This window comes from Ambystoma mexicanum, chromosome 4p, assembly GCF_040938575.1.
Source record: "Ambystoma mexicanum isolate Mex_15411 chromosome 4p, UKY_AmexF1_1, whole genome shotgun sequence".
Classification (NCBI taxonomy): domain Eukaryota; kingdom Metazoa; phylum Chordata; class Amphibia; order Caudata; family Ambystomatidae; genus Ambystoma; species Ambystoma mexicanum.
The window spans coordinates 70,938,284-70,960,065 of record NC_090927.1 but is presented as its reverse complement, the minus strand read 5'-3'; the positions used below and the strand labels follow the sequence as shown (position 1 = coordinate 70,960,065).

The following is a 21,782-nucleotide window of genomic DNA, read 5'->3' as shown; positions in this document are numbered from 1 at the left end:
TGTTTTACGGACCCAAGATATAACCTAAAAAGATCTGGCGGTTCTAGTTTTCCAGTACTGGCCTCCCAATTAGGAAACTCTCTCCCATCCAACATCAGAGCCTTAGAAGCTTTTGACATGTTCAGAAGAAGCGTTATCACCTGGATCATCAGCAAAAACGAATTAACTAATGCCAGCATCCCTTTGACCCTAGCCATAATTTTTAGCTACCCACATGGTCTCTCTTATTGCTCCCCTGCAAAAACCCTCTACCGGCTCCTAGCATACTGTAACCTATCTGGAATCCTTATAAGTTGTATGCACTATTTATCTATGCCTAACGGCTTTGCCTACATATGTGACCAACCGTACTTAGTCATAACTACGCCTGTACCATTGTATCCTATTTATGCATTTTCTGCCATTCTGTTACCATGTATTTATGTATCTTCTGCCAAGCTGTTACCATGTGCATGTAACCATCATGTAACTACTCCTCTAAAGTGCCCAGATACCCCTGGGTCAGGCGCGCTATACAAATATAATAAACAAACAGTTGCTAGATAAGCAGCACCCGCCCTTTTGAGTAGTGTTAGTTAGGGAGAATTCTCAAAAATTTACTAATTCCCGCTACCATAGAGCCCTCCAGCTCTTTTGCTAACCTTTGAGACTTTGAACTTTTTAATTCTGTTTGTTTTCTGTGCTTATTTCTTTTGATTATGGAGTTTTAATATCACCCCATAGGCATCTTTTCATGTGTGTTACACAGCACCGTCAGTGCAGTGACACAGGGATGTCTTTTTAGACTTCCTAAAGGTTTAAATACCTTCTCCGGGATGAACTACTATTTCCCAGAGAATGTAAGGTTACATTGACTTTACTAGTCTTTTTAAATTCCTAGACCCAGCACACACTTATTTATTTATATTTATAAAGCGCACTGCAGCCCTCGGGCATCGAGGTGCTGTGAAAGACATGAATGAAGGCATGATTCAGGGCTACAGTAATGAGGCCCCACAAAAATACTTACTGCAGAGTGTTCGAATACATAGTGAACAGTCCTCCTGTCCTCCTATAGAGTGCTGTAGGGGCTACCTATTATTCCCTTTGTCTAGAAACTCATGTAGCAGTCAAATGCTACCCTTTTCTATCGAAATGGCTGGTGGCTGTGGTTTTACAACGAACTACCATGATTTTTCCCTATCGCGAACACCGGTAGCTAAAAATCGCAGCAGCCATGTTTTTCAAGATGGCACCTTATGCCCCTTTGTTAAAACAGGTCCTGGTCTTCTTTTTTCACCATTTCCATGTTGGAAAGGTCCTTCTAGTGTTTGTCTCTGCGCGCCAAACCAGGTCTGGTCCCTTTGTTTCTATGCCTTTGGCGGGCTTCAGGACTGAAGACCGCCTCTGTCGTTTGAGTGTCTGGGGATGGCAGGAAGTGAGGGAGGTGCCCAAAACTCCCTGTGCATAATCTCCTAGGAGACCCAAATGCACTCTGGTGTGATTGGCTGGCTGACTGTCCGGCAAGGACAGCCACCCTGCTGGGTGAGTGGCAGCTAGACTGGAATGAATGGGAGAAAACTGTTAAAAAGGAGAGTCTCTTGGAATGGAAAGCAGAGTCGACCACTGGAATGGACAAATCGAAGACGAGCTGGAAGAGGACAGCTGCTGCAACTCCTGGACGTTGGTTTGCCCGGTGAAGCCCTGCTGCAGGTCCGATTTGCCAAGTTCATCTCGACAGAGAAGCCCCTTCAAGGACGACTTCTTCCTTTGAGTTGGTGCGACCAGTCAACTCGTAAGCCACCTGGATACCATTCTCAGAGCTAGTTAGGATTAACCAGGGGGAAGGACACCAGCTTGTGTGCTTGATGACAGATACTCGAACTAAAGTGACTCCATTTTGTCAGCGTTTTCCGACGATCCTGTGCAGTGCAGGAGTCCCCCGACGTCCTCCCTCTTGTCCCCACGACTGAGGCTCAAGAACAGTGAGATCTGCAGGAACTGCCAGGACCAACGTTCAGCTGCATCTTTTGCTTCATATTAAGGTACTGTGCCAACCCGATTGAGAGAACGAGGATGATAATGATTCAGAGTCTAACTCTAATGTTATTGATGAGCTGGAGGAGTCAGAGGAGTCTCAGGATGTGAGCCCCACTGCACCTCTACCTGCTTTAGGCCCTCAAGCTATAGCCAAAGGGATCCTAACAGGTCCAGTACTGAGTCCAGAACTCAACTCTCTTGAAAAAATTAGACTGGAGTTCAAAAGGCTGCAAATGCAAACTGAAAGTAAACATCAAGAAATCAAACTCAGAGAACTGGAAGTGCATCGTGCTCTTGACATGAAGAAAGTGTCTCTTGAAAATGGTTCTATCCCAGAGTCTTCTAGGTCTTCCAGTCCTAAGAGGCCTTGCATGCCCAAAGATGCTGTGAGTATGTATGAGGTGAGACTTGATATTTTGGATTGCTTTGCTACTTTTGAATATAACTATGGGTCTGTAAACCACTTGAAAGGAGATCCCAGGTGCCAGGGTAAACCAGCAGGGGTCAGCACTGCCTCCTTAGCCTTCTCCCCAGGAATTCAAGTGGTTTACAGACCCATAGGCATAGCATTTACCAAATGCTCTCTGGAATGGGGTTTCTGTTGACCTCCCTCTGGTTGGACACCAGAGGATTCACTAGACCTTCCAGGTTTCCCAGGGGATCTACCCTTATGTGGTTTGGGAACCTCTTCTGGTTGGTTGGAATTAGAATGATCTTTATTCCCATCTTTGTGCTGCTTCCCCTCATCCTTTTTGTGAGTGGCCTCAGAATCCTTATGTGTGGCCCTGTTGGATACCCATGCGTCAGCTGCTCTTGCCAACTTTCTGGAATCAATTTCCTTAGAGTCAGCCAAGTGCTGTCTCAGCTCAGGAGAGCAGGCATCAAAAATAGATTCTAACAAAAATAGATTTCTCATTCCTTCAAAAGTGTTAACTCTGTAACCCTTTACCCAACCATCTAAGTTCTTCAAACATACACACACCCAGGTAGCCCAAGGGGCACCATCATGCTTTTTGAGGGTCCTAAACCTCTTAGTGTACTGGGAAGGCGTTTTCCCAAATCTAGCTATTAAAGCTAGCTTCACATTTTCATACTCCAATCTTTCAAGTTCCCGCACCTCCAAATGGCTAGTGTTCACTTTCACCTGTTGGCTGAAGAACCCTTGGGTGTTCAAGCCATTGGGCCTCATTATGAGTTTGGAGGCCGCCATGCAGCATGGCTGCCTCCAAACTCTGATCCGGGTCTGTGGTCCCTGAATCGGGAAATACCGGGCCATTCCAACTTTGGAGGGCCCAGTATTTCCCCATTCAGCGAACCCGGACCATCCCCATTCCCACTTGAGCCCCTATAGGGCTCAATGGGAATGGGAGTGGGGAGGGAGCTAACAACGGGCCAGTTAATAACAGGCCCGTTGTTAGCTCCCTGGTCCCCTCGCAGGACCCGCAAAGGACGTCTGGTCTGACCAGACGTCCAGAGCGGGTCCCGCAAGGGGGCCTCGTAATAGCGCAGAATGGGTTTAATGGCACCGGCAGCTCTACCGGCGCCGTTAAACCCATTCCGCCAGGGTCGTAATGAGGCCCATTGTATCCTTAGAGTCCATGGATCTGGGTAAGAAACAGAATATGGATGTGTATAACTCCATTCCAGAGAACTCAAAAGGGTATTATATGGGCAGTGTTCTTGTGAATGGCCAGGACACCTGCCATCAGAGACACTGTGGCCAGCAGAACAGTTGTGAATGAAAGCTTTTTCAAGCCTGAGGATGTTGCTAAGGCACCCAAAGGTCCCACTAGATTTGTTTAGAGGCCCTGTCCAATTGGTTCCAATTCTGCCAGCTCTCATTCAGTGTAACAATATGACAGTGAGGATTCCTGTCAGTATTCAGAATGAGGTGCCTGGGAGAGTCCTGTTGGGGAATGATTTAAAAACTCTAGGAGTAGTGTCCAGTACCCCCAGGCCTCCCAGTGAGAAGAAACAGAACCAAACCGAATTGACTAGAGAGGCAACCTTAAGAGACCACTCTGAGCCTGTGGGAACCTCTACAGAGACCCCCACTGTAGGCCCTTGTCTTAGTAAGGTGACCTCTAACCAAGAGAAATCTGAGGCTAGAATAGTAGGGAAATGGGAACTCCAACCAAGCTCCATCATTGCCCATCCAGTTGTAAAGTCTCTGACCCCCCCTGCTTCTGAAGAAGAGGTGGATAGACAAATTGGACCCCTCTCTAGGCCTGTGAGAACTGGTAATTCTCAATGCTGGTGGAAAACCAGGAAAAATAGGTCCAAGGTTAAACTCCTTAAGACTGCTGGATCTTCTACTGAAGACTCCAGTGTAAATCCTAGTGTTAGGAGGGAAATATCTAAGACCGGTAAAACCAGATCTCAGAGGAAGTTGAAGCAGGTACCTTGCTTGACCACAGCCCCTCCAACCAAGATAGCTTAGACCCAACCTGCTCTTGTGAGAGAGGTGGTGAGGAACCATGGAGGCCCCTCTAGGTCTAAGGGATTGCTTTCTAAGGACCCTTTGAAAAAGCATATTGCAGGTTCAGAGGTTGTCACAACTAGATCAGATCCCCTATACCTTAAATACGAAAGATGTACCAAACAAGGTTTGTAGGTCATATAGCTTGCAAATGAAAACACCTGAAAAAAAGTGTCATAGAAAGGGTTGCAAAAGGATGCAGGCCATTTAACCGACTTGCAACAGGAGATCCATCCTAGTGGGATTAGATCCTCCTGTCTCTTAGTCTGGTCGGGGGGACAAGTGTTAGGGACAATTCTCAAAAATGTGATATACCCTCTACCTTAGAGCCCTCCAGCTCTTTTGCTAAACTTTGAGACTTTTAACTTTTTAATTCTGTTTGTTTTCTGTGTTTATTTCTTTTGATTATGGAGTTTTAAGATAACTCCATAGGCATCTTTTCATGTGTGTTACACAGCACCCTCAGTGCAGTGACACAGGGATGTCTTTTTAGACTTCCCAAAGGTTTAAATACCTTCTCTGGGATAAACTACTGTTTCCCAGAGAATGTAAGGTTAAATTGTCTTTACTAGTGTTTTTAAATTCCTAGACCTAGCACACACTATCCTCACATGATGTGTCGCCGATGCATCTGGGACCCCTCCGTCAGCTCTGCCGATATTCAGACGTTAGATGGTGCTTTCTTGCTGGGTGCTGGAGACCTGAAGAGAGCCTGGGCCATTTTGGTTGCTTTGGCTCTTCCCCTCTCGATCTATGAGGAGCTCCTGGACGGTGCAGCTGCCATTTTCCCTGCTCCGGATTCACCCAACCCTGGCACCTGCGATGTCAGTCCGTTGCAAGTGAAAAGAGGGTTCTAGCGCGCTACATTTTTGTCATTTGATACAATGTCCCTTCCTTACTCCATCCATAGATTATTGGTGTTTAGATTAGCCGGCGTAAATGCTGTCAGTGGCTGGGATCAGGCGGGAGCTTCTACGCAGCCATGCCCCCCTACAGCTTGTTATAAGATGTTTTGTAGACTCTACAGTGTTCGCAAGACCACAGTATCTACAGTTGTTGTCTTGGAGTCCTTGCTGGCCTCTTCTGTACAGAATTTCTTTTGTCTAGTATACATTTAATTTTATTTGCAGGAATTGGTTCCTATGGTAGGTGCTTGGAAATGTTTTCAAATATGTTTGAATCGCGTTAACCCTCTAGGCGCCCAGGGTATCAGTTCGAGTGACTTCAATTTCATTCTGTTGTTTTGGGTTAGTATCCAGTCATTTTCCTTCACTTTATTATTTTCTTTATTTTTTACTGCATCAGGATTGCTGACGAGAAGGTCTGTTGTCGCGTTCAATTGGCTTAGTTTGTTTAAGAATTGTTGTTGCCACTCACTAAGTGGCCATGGTTGGGTTACGCCTTCTTTTTGCCATAGGATTTTATATGGTATTGCTGCATCCTGCATGACGGATTTCCTGAATATGGCAAGACTTTTCCACAATAGGACAGATTCTAGAGATTTTAGACCAAGTTCGTTTCTTATAGCTGCTGTTGGTGTACTCTTCAGAAGTCTTTTTTCAGAAACAGCCTTCTAAGCTAGACCAAATGTGACAGTTCATGCTTAGGGCTGTTTCGCTTAAATAGGCCACTGCTGGAATAACTTTGTTTTATAGAATAGTAGTACCGCCATTACTGTAAATTTCCCATATCTGGTGTGAATTATGGTTCCTTGGGTAGCTAAGACTTTCATTCTTATTTTCAAGTTGTCGATCTAGTCTGCTTCTCCTAGAGTTTTTGAGAATTGGATGCCAAGATAGCATATTACTTCTACTTGTTCTAAAGGTTCCGGTCCTATTGACCACCGCAACCCTGATCTTTTTTTGTTTCCGCCAGACGTGGATGTCAAATTCAAAATCTTAAATATTTTGAATTAATCATTAGCAAATTTGATTCCATATATCTCTTTAGTGCTTCCAGTTTGCGTTGGAGTCCAATTTGAGTCCTGTCTATCAGCACTATGTCATCGGCGTAGATAATCCATGTCACATGATGGTTTTTTAATTTTGGTGGAAAGTCATTAAGCATATTCATGGCTTCAGGCAGGTCAGCCAAATAAAGATTAAATAATGTGGCTGCCAACTGACTCCCCTGTTTGACCCCAAGTTCTGTTGAAATAGTTGCAGATAGAGTCCCTTCCTTGTTGATTATTGCTTGGACTGACGTGTTGGTGTAAAAAGCTTTTATTCGTTTGATTTAGCTGTGCTGGGCAGTTCCAGTTTGCCAGTTTATTCCACAAGATTTCCCTGTCGACGGTGTCAAAGGCCTGTTGGAGGTCGATGATAAATGCGAGGTACAAGGTTTGTTTTTATCCTTTGTAACTTGAGAATATTCAGGATGAACAGATTTAACTCGCTCCCAACCCCCTTTGAGAATCCAGTCTGTCTATGATCGAAAATGTTAGATTCCGCTGCCCATTTAACCAAACATTTTTGTAACATAGACGCATAGACTTTTCCAATAACGTCCAATAATGCTCTGGGCCTGTAATTTCTCGGCTCTGCTTTTGGTACATATTTGAAAATTGGGATTAAAATTGCAGTTGTCCAGGAATTGAGAATTTTTTTTGTCTTTATTATTTGTTGAAAAAGGGTCACCATAAAGCCACGCCACTCTTCTGGATTTTTTTTTCAAAAGGTTATTTGTTAGTCTATCTGGTCCTGGGGCATTCGAGGATTTTAATTTCTTGATGGCAGCACAAATTATATCTTCATCACTTTCATTATCCAAGCTGTGGGAGAATGTGTTATATTAGTGTTGGTCTTGATTTTACGGAATACTTCAGTATAATTACGTGTCCATTGATCCTCAGTAACCCCGCTACTGAGACAGGCCTCTGAGTTAAATGTTATTTGATTTAGCATTGCCCATATTTCTCCAGTATTTTTAGAAGCGATTGTTTTAAGCATCACTTCTCTGCGTTCTTGATCATGTAAAAATCATTAGATTTTCTGCCAATTCTTGTGTCGTTGTTAAGTTTTTTTTGTCAGATTTTTTAGTAGGCGCATTCCCTTGTGCAATTTCCTTTAAATCCTTCTGTAACTGCTTTTTCTCTGTGTCTATGGTCACAATGTACGAATGTGTTTTCTGTTGCCATTTTTTTAAGCCAACATGCGTAGCTTCCTCGATCGCCAGTAAGCAGGTGTAATTCGCTCGCCTTGTTTTGCCACTTGTTATCAGGTTTGAGAGAGATTTAGTTAAGTTAGATATTTTTCCTTTACTTAATTTCAACCGATTTTTTTCAAATAATTTATTTTATTTTTTTATTATTTGTTTTTTTTTTCCTTGTTTAACAATGATTTCACACATAGTATGACTTTTTCCCACTGGATTCTTCCCTTTCCAAGTCATAAGTAATATTTCATGGTCGCTCTCCTCGGTTGCTTTAATGTCGAGTCGCTCTATCGGATGCATGAAGTTATGTGAGCTCCATACATAACCAATCGCTCTATCAGATGCATGAAGCTATATGAGCTCCATACATAACCAATCGTTGACTTTGTTGTTCCGTTTGACCAAGTCGCTTTACCTGTTGTGTCTCCTACTGTTTGTCCATTTAGCATGAAGCCGTTTTGTTCGGTGAGGGTATTACTCAAACGTCGAATTTGGGCTATGAATTCAGTCGTGGATATCAGTTTTGGGTTCCAATAGACATTTATTAGAATTGTTGTTTTGGGAAATCTGGTATCGTCTTGATGTAACACTGTTCGCTGTAGGAAGGGATTTGGATTTAAAGCCATCCCGCATTTATTTTAATATATGTTACGAGGCCTGAAATAGGTGTTTCTTTTGGGCCTTTGAAAGCGGGATTTAGAAGTTTTATGTACCCTTTTCTTTCCGGAGCTTTTCGGAGCTATGTTTCCTGTAAACAATTATCAATTTGCTTCTTCAAACTTATGTTTACATAAATGTCTAAAACCTTGCGTGTTCCATCATGCGAGTGATTTCTGTATTTCATTTTCTGGTTTTTTTTGCTACAGTTGCTTTTGTGGGATCAAGGCCCTAGCGAGCCAGTTCCAGTTTTCTCCATGGCCACCACTTTTCTTAATTTGTATCCCTTTAGGCCTTTTATTTATTCTGTCATCGGTATTAGTGAATGTCACTGTAAAGTGTCGTAGATCTTCTTTATTTTGGCTTAAGTTTTGATTTCTCTCGCCACTTTTTAACTCTTTTACATTCACTTTTTGGGGTTCAGCTGTGAAACTTGGATATTCTTTAATATCAAAACGGAATGGTTGTAGATCTGCACTTGTGTTCAATAGATCTATTTCCACCATTTGGGATTTTAGGTGAAGTCAAAACCAATCTAGTCTGGTTTCGTCCATAGCTTCAATTATAGGGATGTCCTCTGAAGATATGGAGCGTAACCCCCCCGGCACAGAGTGGATCAACTGCATCACATTTCTGCGATTTAGATTCACTTTGTTTTTTTCGGTTAAGATGTTTTCTAGAATCACCTTTTCTCTTATAGGTTTGTTCCGACCCTGCTTGTGTTTAGAGCTATAAATATCTGCAGTCTTTGAGGCCTGCCACAATTGTTGCTTTGGTTTAGTGGGATTCCAACAATTCACATTGTTAGGCATTGGAGGATCACTTATACAAGGTTTAAAGTGTTTCTGTAACAGTTTCCTTTTCTCCGACAACGATAAAAATGTCATAGTTTTATCAGTATCCTCCGTCACTCTAGATTTGTTCCACTCTTTCCATTGTTTCGCTGTTGTCGCTAATTGGCATTTTAAGGCCAGTAGCACTTATATCTTCCTTTGAGGAGTCACAACATCTCACATCAGCCCAATCATTCTCTTCTAAGTACTCCGACAGATCTTCTAAGGGATCATTATCACTCAAGTCTACCATGGCCTTGCTTGTTATTTTAGTTGGTTTTTCAACAGAGCTTTTCTTATTCTCGTTACTTTGACCATCTCCTTTTTGGTCAAATTCCTTTATTTTTAACCGATAGCTTTCACATAAATGTTTTGTTTCCTTAACGTCATTTGTTTATGAGGTTCAGAAGCAGCTGTTGCCATCGCAACATTTCTTAGAAATGCTCTGGATCCATTTGTTTTTGGTTGTTGAGCCTTCGGCATTCTCTTTCAGATTTAAAGCAGAGCTCCTAGTCTCCAGTGTCACAACTCCAGAGATTTCTTTCTGATTTTTTCTTTTAAATAGGTCATAGACCTTCTCATTTTGTATCGATGGGGGCTTAATATTTGTTCCATCCTGATTTCCTTGTGTACTCAGATTATTAATTATTAGTAATGGTTCATTGGCCTGAGAGATGTTTGTTGTCACTAGATTGACCTCTTGTTCCTCAATGACCTAGCCATCTGAAATATTGAATACACTTATTTGTGGTAGAGAGATCCTTACTATATCTTGCCGTATAGCTCCCTGTTTGGCAGGGTCTTTGCTCAAGACTTCTTGATGCAAAGTATTGTTCCCTGGTGTTTTCTTCCTCGGTTTTCCTCTTTCTTTATTGGCAGTTTCCTTCATATTGGTTCCTTTCCTCTGTATGTCATTTACGGTAAGCTTCACTTGATTCTCATTTATATTTAAGCTACTACTAGGAGTTTCTTTTGTTAGTTGCATAGTTGAGCTACTATTTTTCCTCATCCATGTCAGGCTTTCAAGGAAGGCGTCCAAGATGTTTTTCCTCTCTACGTGTTCACGTTGTGCTAGATCGCTGAGTCTTGCTTGCCAGAGTGCCAAGTTTTCGGCTTCCTTGTTCAATCTAGACTGAATTGAGTCAATTAAGGTTTCGATCAGATTTAGTTTGGTCTGTATCATGGGAAGTAAAATGTCATGGTCCTCGAGGGTTGTATATATATTTTCATACTTTTTAAGGTAAGGTGCCAGGGATATTGTTATCTCCGGCCATTAAGCAAACATGTAATACATGTTTGAGACTTCAAGGGGGACAAACTCAACATTTTACCAGAGATAGAGTTCCATGACATCAGACCGAAAAAGCCCTTCGACACAAAAAGTTGATTTGTTTTCCTGTGCACTTATTAACATTCAATGCAGCTTGTTATAAATCACATGAATACAGTCTTTTTTGTGCATTTCTCATAAAGCCCCTGCACATCATGAGCAGGTCCTGATCATATGTGAGACTGCTCATTACGAGAAAGCGGCACATGCCATGCTCAAACATCACTCAGAAACAAAAGGTGACTCCCAGAAATCCTGACCTTTGATTCAAGTCCAGAAAGAAAGATACAAAATGTGTTTTTCCTGGCAAAGGAATCACTTTGAGTGCTAAAAATTGATCTACGAGCTCACTAGTAACATGCCAGCAAACATAAAATAGATTTTTGAGGCTCCAAGGGGGATGAACTCAAAGTTTTACCCGACACAGAGTTCCATGGCATCGGGCCAAAAAAGCCCTTTGACAGTTTTGTGTAAAGGTTTAGTGAGTTTTGTGTAAAAAAGTGATTTTACATGGTTTTTTCACCAGCCTAAGTTTTGTGTGTCTCAGAATCATGTTAGGCTTTGTTACAGTATGTTTTTATGATTTTCCATCTATCATCAACAAAATCCTTTGGAGGGCGCAAGCATTGCATATGATGCTCTCTGAAAAACTACACCCTAAATATTTTCTTTACAAGCAAAGTGGGGTTCAAATAAACGGGGGTGTCCTAAAACATTAAAAAACACTACTTATTTTTCTGGGCTTGAGTTTACACTTAAACCGTATTCAAAAATCACATTTTACACACACACACAATCACGCAACCTCTTTAAAAAATACATTTTCTAAAAATCTCACAGTCGCTAATACCAAGGAAGTTATTTCACTGCTTATTGAAATAATCCGCCAATCATCAGGGGTTAATGAAGTAAATCGATCTAAAAAAGGTCCAAAGTGCATAGTTCTCAGTCCCATGCAAAATAACAAAATGTGATGCAAAGTTTCCTTCTCCTCCATCTTATTGCAATATCTGCATATGGCGTCTTTTATCCCACTCCCCGAGCGGCATAACAAGACCTCCTTGGTAGGGAATAAATTCAGGGTTATTCTAGTAAACTGCGTTATATAATAGCTGTTTTGAAATTTGCAGAGATATTTGGGGACTGAGCCATAAGCCTTAACCTCATGATGTAGATGGTAGAAAAGCGTGAACTTTTTTGCTTCTGCTTGTGTATTAATCCAATCTGCTTTCCATATTTTCAGTTTAACCATATTTGGGTTGTAGATCAGATCCATCTCAGTAGCACTTAGTTTCACTAGTAGACTTTTGCAGGCCTGCCCAAGTCCTTTAAGATATTCTCATTGCCGTGAACTAGACCATTTCTCAAAATTTGGAATATTGCTGGTGAGTTGTGATCTAAACACTTCCCAAACAAAGATAGGGGGTTCCAACACACCAGGGCCTTCAAGGATATCCATTCGATTTCATGGTGTATAATCTGAATAGGTGTGGACCTAAGCAGGCCCAAGACCTTCTTCCAGAATATAACTTCTAGAATCGGCCATATCGTTTGAGGTAAACACAATAGTGTCTGAGATCCGTATGTTAAAGCCGCAGCTGCTTTCAGCTTATAAAACTACACTACAGGTAATATGGTGGAAAGACAGACTTTTCGATTTAATATTACTGCTTGGCTTGCCACATTTATTTGCTTTTGCTCGTACTGTCTTCTCACTGCACTTGTCAGCTGTGCTCGTATTTATACAAATCCCCAAGTACTTGAATGTGTCTACCTGCTCAACAGTCTCTTTCCTCAATCTCCACCTGAAATGTTCCTTTCCCCTCATGTAATCCGACCTCAGGGTCAGGATTTTAGTTTTTTGAGCTCTTATCGCCAGCCATTAGTCCGGACATATTCTTCCAATTTATCTAACTGCTGCTGTAATCCTATAGCAGTTTGGTCAAAGATGATCAAATCGTCAGTGTACAGCATATATAGATAATTTGTTTACCCTCTATTCTCGGAGGAAAGCTTTTCGCCTGCCCTTTGATATCACCTATGTCTGCGATGAACAGATTGAACAGTGCGGGTGCCAAAGGGCAACCCTGTTTTTGTCCCCTAAATATTTGGATCTCCTTTGAAAGTATTCCTGCATTGTTCAAACTCACTCTCTTAGAAGTTCCTGTATATAAGTCTTGTCTAATAGGTTTTCAGGACAGTTCCAATTTAGCATTTCTTCCCACAAACTATTCCTGTCAACACTGTCAAACGCTTGTGCAAGATCTACAAAGCATAGGGTATTTTTGTCTTTTTACTCAAAGCTCTGCACTTGAGGATATTTATGAGAACAATATTGACACCTGTCCCAAACCCCTTGACGAATCCTTTTTGGAAAGTGTCATTTCATTTGGTCATCACAATCCATTCCCTCAAGGCAGGGGAGTACAACAAGGAAGTTGAGAATTGTATAAACATTCCTGGCAGGAAAGTATACCAGGTGATCTAGAAACACCTTAAGAGAAGTCGTGGCAGGCGAGTACAAGGGTCTTTTACTTGGAGAACATTTTCGTTGGAGTCATTCTTTTTGCCAACATTAAGTTAAAGACATTTCCTTGCAAATGTTGTTGTTTTTGTTTATAGTGTGAGGGTTAGGATAGGACGTTTTGGACAGAAGGTCAGCTTTTCAGTTATTGACATCCTGACACACAGATCCTTAGTTTTTAGTTTCTAGGTGGGAAGTTCCTCTTTATAATAGGGTCAGAGAGGTATTTTCCCAACACCTTTTTATTTAATGAAAAGTCGTCTGTTGGGAACAAGATAAATTTAATTTCGGACTTCTGTCTGTATGTTTGTGATTGGTTTATTTGTGGTGCACATGTATGCCCAGAACGGGCGTCTTGCCACTAGACTGTTGGAGCAAAAGCAATAAAAGCTAAGAGTAAGGCAGAGGCTAGAGCCAGACCAGGGAACTGCAAAAGGTCAGAAATTGGTTAATGGGTGGAAGCGAGTTCCACAGACTGTGGGTCAGAACTGAGAAGGATCTCTAGTCTGTTGACTCAGTTTACTGTTTTTACAATCAGCCACAAAGCGAACGCGGCCTTTGGTAGAGAGTGAGTGAGTGAGTGAGAGAGAGCGAGAGAGTGCGAATGAGAAAGAGCGAGCGAGTGAGATTGATGAGAGGAGGGAAAGATGGGTCCTATTGCTAGAAACAGTGATGAACCAGTCAGTCAGTCAGTCAGTGGACTTTAAACTGGATATGCTGCTTGATAGGGAGCCACTTAAATTAAATAAGAGGCATGCTTTGTCAGTGATGGCATGTTTTGGAAATTAAACCAGCTGCTGCAGTTGTCTCCAGTCTGGAAGACCCAGATAAACTGAGTTACCACAGTCCATTCACAACTGAAAAATTGCATTGGTTGTGAATACTTGAAGGCACTGGGACAAAAAATGAATACTTTGCCAACTGAGAGACTGTGTTGTGTTGCTCAGGCTCTCTGGAACTTTCCTTCCACATGTGTTAGTCTCTACTCCCCCTTCCTCTCTCTATCTCTGATGCCTCTTCGGGCTCTCCAAATATGGCTCAGTTTCTCAACTTCCTCCAACTTTTCTCTGAGGTTCTGCCTTTCACCCTATTTCCTCTTCTTCTTTTTTCCCCTTAGCTTTATATCTCTTCTCCCTTCCAACTCTAACCTTTCCCTGATGTTCTGCCTATTCTCCTCTCTCTTCCACTGTCTTCCTTCAACCTCTCTCAACTTACTCTCCTCACTCTGAGTACTTACAAATGTCTTCCAGACTCTGACATTGTGGGGTGGTCTGAGCCTGCTCGTATATTGATGGGGAAAATGCTGGGGAGTACTAATTCAGGTCAATGACTCCTTGGACTGGTTGCCCCCATTTATTATTTTGAAGTGCGTGCAGGATTGACCCTTCTCCCATAAGACCGTCTACTCACTAGCTGACCATCCCATAAGTTAGGGATTTCAGGTGTGTCTGGTTACATCCTGTTAGCATGATCTAATTTGCATAAACTGCTGCAGCCTCACATCCGTGGCCACCATCATGGAGAAAATTGTGGTTTTTGCACCTCAGAGTGTCATGCACCCTCTCCCCTGTCCACTCACATGTGATTATGTCATAGGGGTCTTGTGAGCTTGTCACGTTTTGGATGTATCAGGAGGAGGTGTTTGGAACCTCTCCAAAGGACCGGATATTGAGGTCTTATAGCAAGAAGCTGAAATCGCCGACAATGTTTTTAAAGGAATAGTGTTCTAAAGTTGTTTGTTCAGACGGGTGTCAATTGCCATGTGTGGGTGGCTTAGGTGCTTTGCTTATTGTGCATTGAACAGTGTGTTATTGGGGAAAACACTCAGAAAAGCTTGATGAGGTCTCTCTCCCTCTGTCTCTCTCTTCCTGCCCCCACCCCAGGGTCTCCAGTATTGTCTGGTAAGGAGGATAGCAATGCAGTGTGCCTCTGTGTGAGTGCAGAGCTGGGCCTATGCTGTCTCCACTCTGTGTAAGGAAAGCTTTCCCTGCTGGAGTCCTATTCTGCCGATGAACCCTCTCGAATTAGATTCCATTTTCCAAATGAGGCCACCAGAACTGGGTACAGTGGCACTGAAGGGCAGTTCATTTACAGCTGAGGATGTTATGAAGATCAGTGCTTGGTACTGGAGACATGATTTGCACACCATTGCCCCTCCTGCCCATTTGCCTGTTGGCATGCTGCAATGCCTAGCTAGGAAGAATGAGATAGACAAGTAAGGGTGCAGATGACTCAAGAACTCAGGTTTTAGTGATCGTAAGGAAAATGCAGATTGTGATCTAGTACCAAATAGGTTGAGATCTGAAGATTGGCAGATCAAATGTTGAGGCATAGTGAGGTGGAATGGATACATTGAGGAGGTATTGGATTTTTTAGGTGTCTTGTGCTGTTGAGGGCATGTAGTCTAATCACTCTTTATGTGCACCTGAAAGATGTCATTGTTTGAGATGTTGTGCATTGCTGCTTGTTGGTACAGCTGAAGTGAAGATGTAGGCATCAGTGGTTTGATTGTGGTGTAGAGTAGGTGTGGCATCTTTGTCTAATCTTCAGGTGTCAAGTTCTAAGAAATGATCAGCTTTTTCCCCACTTGCCTCAAACCAATCTATATGAAAATCAACTCAGAATATGGGTCCCTGTATCACTTCTCAAAATGACCATATGAGCCAAACTGCACGTGCCATGTTACTTTTAGAAAGCTAACATGTCCTTTTGCTTTTACAGCTGACTAAAGCATACAGAAAGGAGCAAGATGGCAAGCCTGTTAATGGGCCTCAAAACACCAACAAAATGAAAAGGTTTACTAGGAAAGAAAACGAAGCTGTCCAGGAGCTCCAACAATGGCATGGCTTACAGAAGCCCAGGATGCTCAAGAACTTCAAGAACAAGGAGTGGGGAAAGCTACTTCTGAAGGGGATTTCTAGTGTCACAGAACCACAATCATATGCAGAGTGTCAGTTTAATCAAGATAATGCTTTCTTAACCATTACACGCATTGGGACCATTATTATGGTGAAAGGCGCTATAACAAATGATGAAATTAACAAATGAATGAAAGAAAACAAAGTACATGGATCAACAGGTTACTTGATGCAGATCATAAAGCATTCATTTATAAGGCACACGCTATTTACAAAAGGATATGAATGTAGAATACATTCTATCACTGCTTTCTACAAAACTATACTTGCCTAATTTGGATACAGGGACCATAAGAGAAAATCATATGGATGTGCTTGTTGTGAGAAAAACATGGACTGTAAAATTAACCTGATTCAGCGTGAAAGAAAAATCACTGGAGAAGACTTCTTAAATGAAAACTGGAAGGATCAAGAAACAAGTGCAGCTTATTTTAAATTGCTGATAGAGGTGGCAGCACATGAAACCTTAAGACGAGCTATCCTTCACTAAAAGCAAGTATAAAGAAAGTTACTTTCTGAGGATAATATTGAACATTATGGATTTTCTGACCCTGGAACAAGGATATTGATCTTTTATTTCTATCACGCTCATACACAAGTGTTTCAGAGCGTGACAAGACAAGGGAGGGGAACAGGGGAGAACCAAAACAACGATCTTACTAGGCCCAGTGACATTGAGAACAAGGATAGGTTTGCAATGGTATTATTGGTCAACAAAACGTAACTTGGAGAAATGAACCCCCCAAAAAAACCCTATCAGTGCAGTAAATGTCAGAGAAGTTTCATTTACAAAAGTCTGCTAGATCTGCATGAGAGATCCCATACAGAAGAACAACCTTACCAGTGCACCGAATGTCCGAAAGGTTTCAGTAACAAAAGCAATCTAACTCGACATGAGAGAATCCACACAGGAGAAAAACCTTATCAGTGCACTGAATGTCAGAAAAGCTTCAGTCAGAAAAACCGTCTAACTCTGCATGAAAGAACCCACACAGGAGAAAAGCCTTACCAGTGCACTGAATGTCAGATAAGCTTCAGTCAGAAATACCGTCTAACTCTGCATGAAAGAACCCACACAGGAGAAAAGCCTTACCAGTGCACTGAATGTCAAAAAAGCTTCAGTCAGAAACACAGTCTAAATCTGCATGAAAGATCCCACACAGGAGAAAAACCTTACCAGTGCACTGAATGTCAGAAAAGCTTCATTTACAAAAACTATCTAACTCAACATGAGAGAACCCACACAGGCGAAAAACCTTACAAGTGCACAGAATGTCGGAAATGTTTCAGTCGGAAACGCTATTTAAATCTACATGAAAACACCCACACAGGAGAAAAACCTTATCAGTGCAGTGAATGTCAGAAAAGCTTCCTTTACAAAAACAATCTAACTCAACATGAGAAAACCCACACAGGAGAAAAACCATATCAGTGCAGTGAATGTCAGAAAAGCTTCATTTACAAAAACAATCTAACTCAACATGAGAAAACCCACACAGGAGAAAAACCTTATCAGTGCAGTGAATGTCAGAAAAGCTTCAAGCAGAAAATCACCCTAGCACAACATGAGAAATTCCACACAGGAGAACAACCTCACCAGTGCACTGTATGTCAGAAAAGCTTCAGTCGGAAAAACACTCTAGCACAACATGAGAAAACCCACACAGGAGAAAAACCTTATCAGTGCACTGAATGTCAGAAAAGCTTCAGTCAGAAAATCACTCTAGCAGAACATGAGAAAACCCACACAGGAGAAAAGCCTCATCAGTGCAGTGAATGTCTGAAAAGCTTCAGTCAGAAAATCACTCTAGCAGAACATGAGAAAACCCACACAGGAGAAAAGCCTTATAAGTGCATTGAATGTCAGAAATGTTTCGGTTCAAAACGCTTTCTAAAACAACATGAGAAAATTCATACAGGAGAAAAACCTTACCAGTGCACTGAATGTCAGAAAAGCTTCACTTACAAAAACAATCTAACTCAACATGAGAGAACCCACACAGGAGAAAAACCTTATCAGTGCAGTGAATGTCAGAAAAGTTTCAGTCAGAAAAGCAGTCTAACTCTGCATGAGATGACCCACACAGGAGAAAAACCTTACCAGTGCACTGAATGTCAGAAAAGTTTTAGCCATAAACACAATCTAATTCGACATGAGAGAATCCACATGGTGAAAAACCCATATCCATGTACTGAATCTCAAAAATGCTATAGTCGGAAAATCGATGTAATGCAACATGAAAAAACCCACATGGGAGAAAAACCTCACGTTAATACGACACAAGAGAACAAACAATGGAGAGAAAAACCTTATCAGTACTAAAACCTCACACAGGAGAAAAACATTACCAGTTCCTCGAATGTAAGGGAAGGTTCCGTTACAAAATTAATCTATCTCAACATGAAATAACTTCCACAGGAGAAAAACCTTATGTGTAAACAGCATGCCAGAAAAACATAGTTTACTCCAATATTCAAGAACCCACATGAGACAAAAAACTGTATTTAATATTTCCAAAGCAGGACCTTCAGTAATATACATTTTATGTCTGTATATGTAAATCCATTCGGAGAAAACCTTCATCGGTGCAATAAATGTCAGAATGCTTTTCTAAATGAATATTTTTCTAACTTCTTCCTCGTATGATATGGCATTTATAACGCGCCTGGACACAAGTGTTTCTAGGCGCAACAAGACAAGGGGGGAGATATAGAGGGAGGACAAAACAACGATCTTACTAACCCCTGTGGCATACAGATTGTGCAAGTGCATAGAACCCACAGAGGAGAAATCCTTCTCAATGCTTCCAATGGCAGAAAACCGTAGGCCATAAAAAGACTAACTACACACGAGAGAATCAACATAGGAGAAAAAGCTTGAATGCAGTGAATGCCAGAAGAGCATCAAAAGGAAAAGCCCCTGACACGCTGTGAGGGAATCCACACAGGAGAGTAATCCCGTTAGTGTTTGTAATGCCAGAAAACCTTCATTCATAGAACAGATTTAACTCTGCACCGAACAGTAGAGAAACTAATGCAGGCTCTGAATGTTGCATAATATTCAGCCAGATAAGTCATCTGAGTTGACGTGAGTGACCCCAGACTGGATATTCATAGGAGAACAATACACCAAGAGACAAGCGATCATACCTGATCAAGTGATGCTTACCTAGCACAGTCAGAATGCAGAACCTGCTTGGGAGGAAATGGCAGCTCGGACATCCAGCACCTCCCCGACCGCTCAACAGTTGGGCAGTAATCGATGATAATCGGCAACATGTTCAACTTACTACCACAGGCGTGAGTTCAGAGGCAGATAATCAATGTTCATGTTAAAAGAAGTGTATAAATGAGGGCAGCCTTACTCCAAAGGAGGCTCAGCCTGCAGTTCATCCAGTTGAACTTTAAAACTCAGATGTCTTTGAACATTCCCTAGATGAGATCTGAGAGGAAACCACTTACATATAAACATACTACAGGGTCTGCACCTATCTACTAAGGCAGCGGTCAGACTATCTGATGATGCAGTGATTACAGAGATGGTAGAAAACTGGAAAGGAGTTAAACAGGGCTGTACATTGGTGCCAACCCTGTGTAATCTGTATATGGCCGATGCCCCGGATTGGCTCTATACAGAGGTGGGCTGTTGTCCCAGAGTAGGGGGAAGTCCCCTGCCCTGTCTATTGTATGCAGACGATTTGGTCCTCTTGAATTATACCTTCTTGAGTATCAAAGCAATGTTTATGGCACTCTGTAACTATGCAGATGTAAAGAATTTGACCATAAATATGGATACGACCAAAATTCTGGCTGTTTCTGCAAAGAAGGTGAAAAGACCCATACTTGAGTGTGACTTGGGAATAATTGAATATGTGGATGTTTATATATATCTGGGGTTAGACATTGATAGTACAATATCTTACAAGAGCATCATGGAGAGAGAAAAGGCTACGGCCCATAGGATGATCTGCTCTATTTGGAAATTTGCAAGGAACACTGCAGGGTATTCATTGGAGGAGATTATATCCCTGTATAAACAAAGTTTTTGTCCAACAATACTTTATGGATTGGAACCTCTGGCCATGGTTGATTTATCGTGGATAGACATCCTAGAGGGCAGTTTTTGGAAGCAAATGCTCAGACTCAAGCCTCCTGCAACCATATAGTACATAAGACTTGAATTTGGCTTGACTTCCCATAAAGGAGAATTGCTGAGAAGACGTGGGTTGTTATACATCAAAACCCATACAAATCCTAAATGTCAACTGCTCAGTCTCCTGGCTGTCCCGCCATATGGCAAAGATAGTTTTGGTCTGTTGGTGAATAACTTGTTCAATGACCTACGATGGTTTCCAGACTTTACCAGGGGTACACCCTATGTTACATTAAAGAGGGTTTTCTCAAACAAGGTAAGACAGTGGGATTGGGTGTCAAATTACAGACATGTACAGTCCGTACAGAGCTATGCCTGTATGGCAAATGTTGTGCATAGGAACCTGCAGCCTCAAGCCTACCTTAGACAATGCCCAAACATGGGTATGCGGGCATTTCGGCTAAGGCTGAGCATAAATCAGTTACAGATATTAACGGTAACGGGTCCACAGTTGGGACTGCTTAAAAAAGACAGATATTGTCGGTTGTGTCATAATACACTATACCCAGAGACAGCTAAACATACTCTCACCGAATGCAGGATATTGGGTCCTGAATATATGTTTTGGCTGGGACCACTTGTTTATAACTTGGAATATATTAGAGTGAGCATTTCTGGGCCTATTGTCTCAACACGGACAGCCAAAAAGTTCATATTGCTATTTATCATTTGTGGCTAATTATTAAAAAACGTCTAGATAGTGCAAAATAGCACTAATGTATTGACTGAATAAAATGAAATGTGGTTAATGTATTGCGCGGATTTTAAAGCCCTGGCAAATGAATGGTGTTTTACTGTATGATACTCTGTATTTGTTTTAATGGTATAATGGATTTCATATACTGTGTTTTATTGTTGTTGTGATTTTAGTGTTTTTGTAAAGTTTCTTTAAAACTAAACAAAAAAATAAAATAATAAAAAAAGGCACATGTAATTAAAAACAATATTACAAACAGTCTAGAGATCAGAAGCATCAGCTGCGATGAAAAAGGTCTAGAAAGCAGCTAGCAAGCATTTAATGAAGTTAATTTGGATATATTCAAACTTCGGGAAGAAAAACATGCTTCTGGAATAAACGACAAGATCAAACGGCCTGAAGCTGAGAGCAGTGCCAGAAAATTGTGAAAAATACTTCAGGGACGCTTACAAATGCCTTTGTCGTCTTTACTGTTGTAATGTCAAAACAAACTCAAAAAGAAGGTGGTGATCAAAACATTTACAGTGGGAAGCTGCAACTAGACTTGCACTTCTGCAGAATGATTTAAGTTACTTATTTAAGATAATCAGACCTAAGAAGTCCTGTTTCAATCTACAGGTTGTGCGATTGTCCACTGGCACAGCCCTTAAGTGAATTTTTATCAGGATTTTCCAGGTGAACAGTAGGTTGGGGGACATTTTGTTAAGTCTAAATTGCAGGGAGGGGACCAGCAACATGTGAAATATGGGGAACTGCAGTCCACTCCACACAATCTTTTGAAATGTTGACTAATAAGTGCAGGAAATGTATGTAAAACCTAGTGGGGGGCATTCACAATGGTTTACTATGGAATCCTCCAGATTTTGGAAAGTGCTAAACGCTATACAGATTCCCTAGGAATCCAATGGTTTGTTCCCTGTATGAAAATCCCTTCCTGATGAAAAACAATAGTGTTTTAGCAAGAAAGTGAGTGTAAAATGGGGATCCTGTTCTGTGCACCCACTCTGCCTGCCAAAACT

General features: G+C 41.6%; 1 protein-coding gene across 1 annotated transcript in view; it reads left to right on the top strand.

Annotated features, from left to right (window-relative positions):
- Positions 1-20,835, top strand: part of LOC138453008 (zinc finger protein 420-like) — a 98,484-nt gene extending 77,649 nt beyond the window's left edge. The window contains exon 2 of the mRNA XM_069605415.1: positions 15,717-20,835. Coding sequence (XP_069461516.1) covers positions 16,647-18,236 — 1,590 coding nt within the window. The 5' untranslated portion in view covers positions 15,717-16,646 and the 3' untranslated portion in view covers positions 18,237-20,835. The remainder of the gene's footprint in view (positions 1-15,716) is intronic.
- Positions 20,836-21,782: the final 947 nt, after the last annotated feature.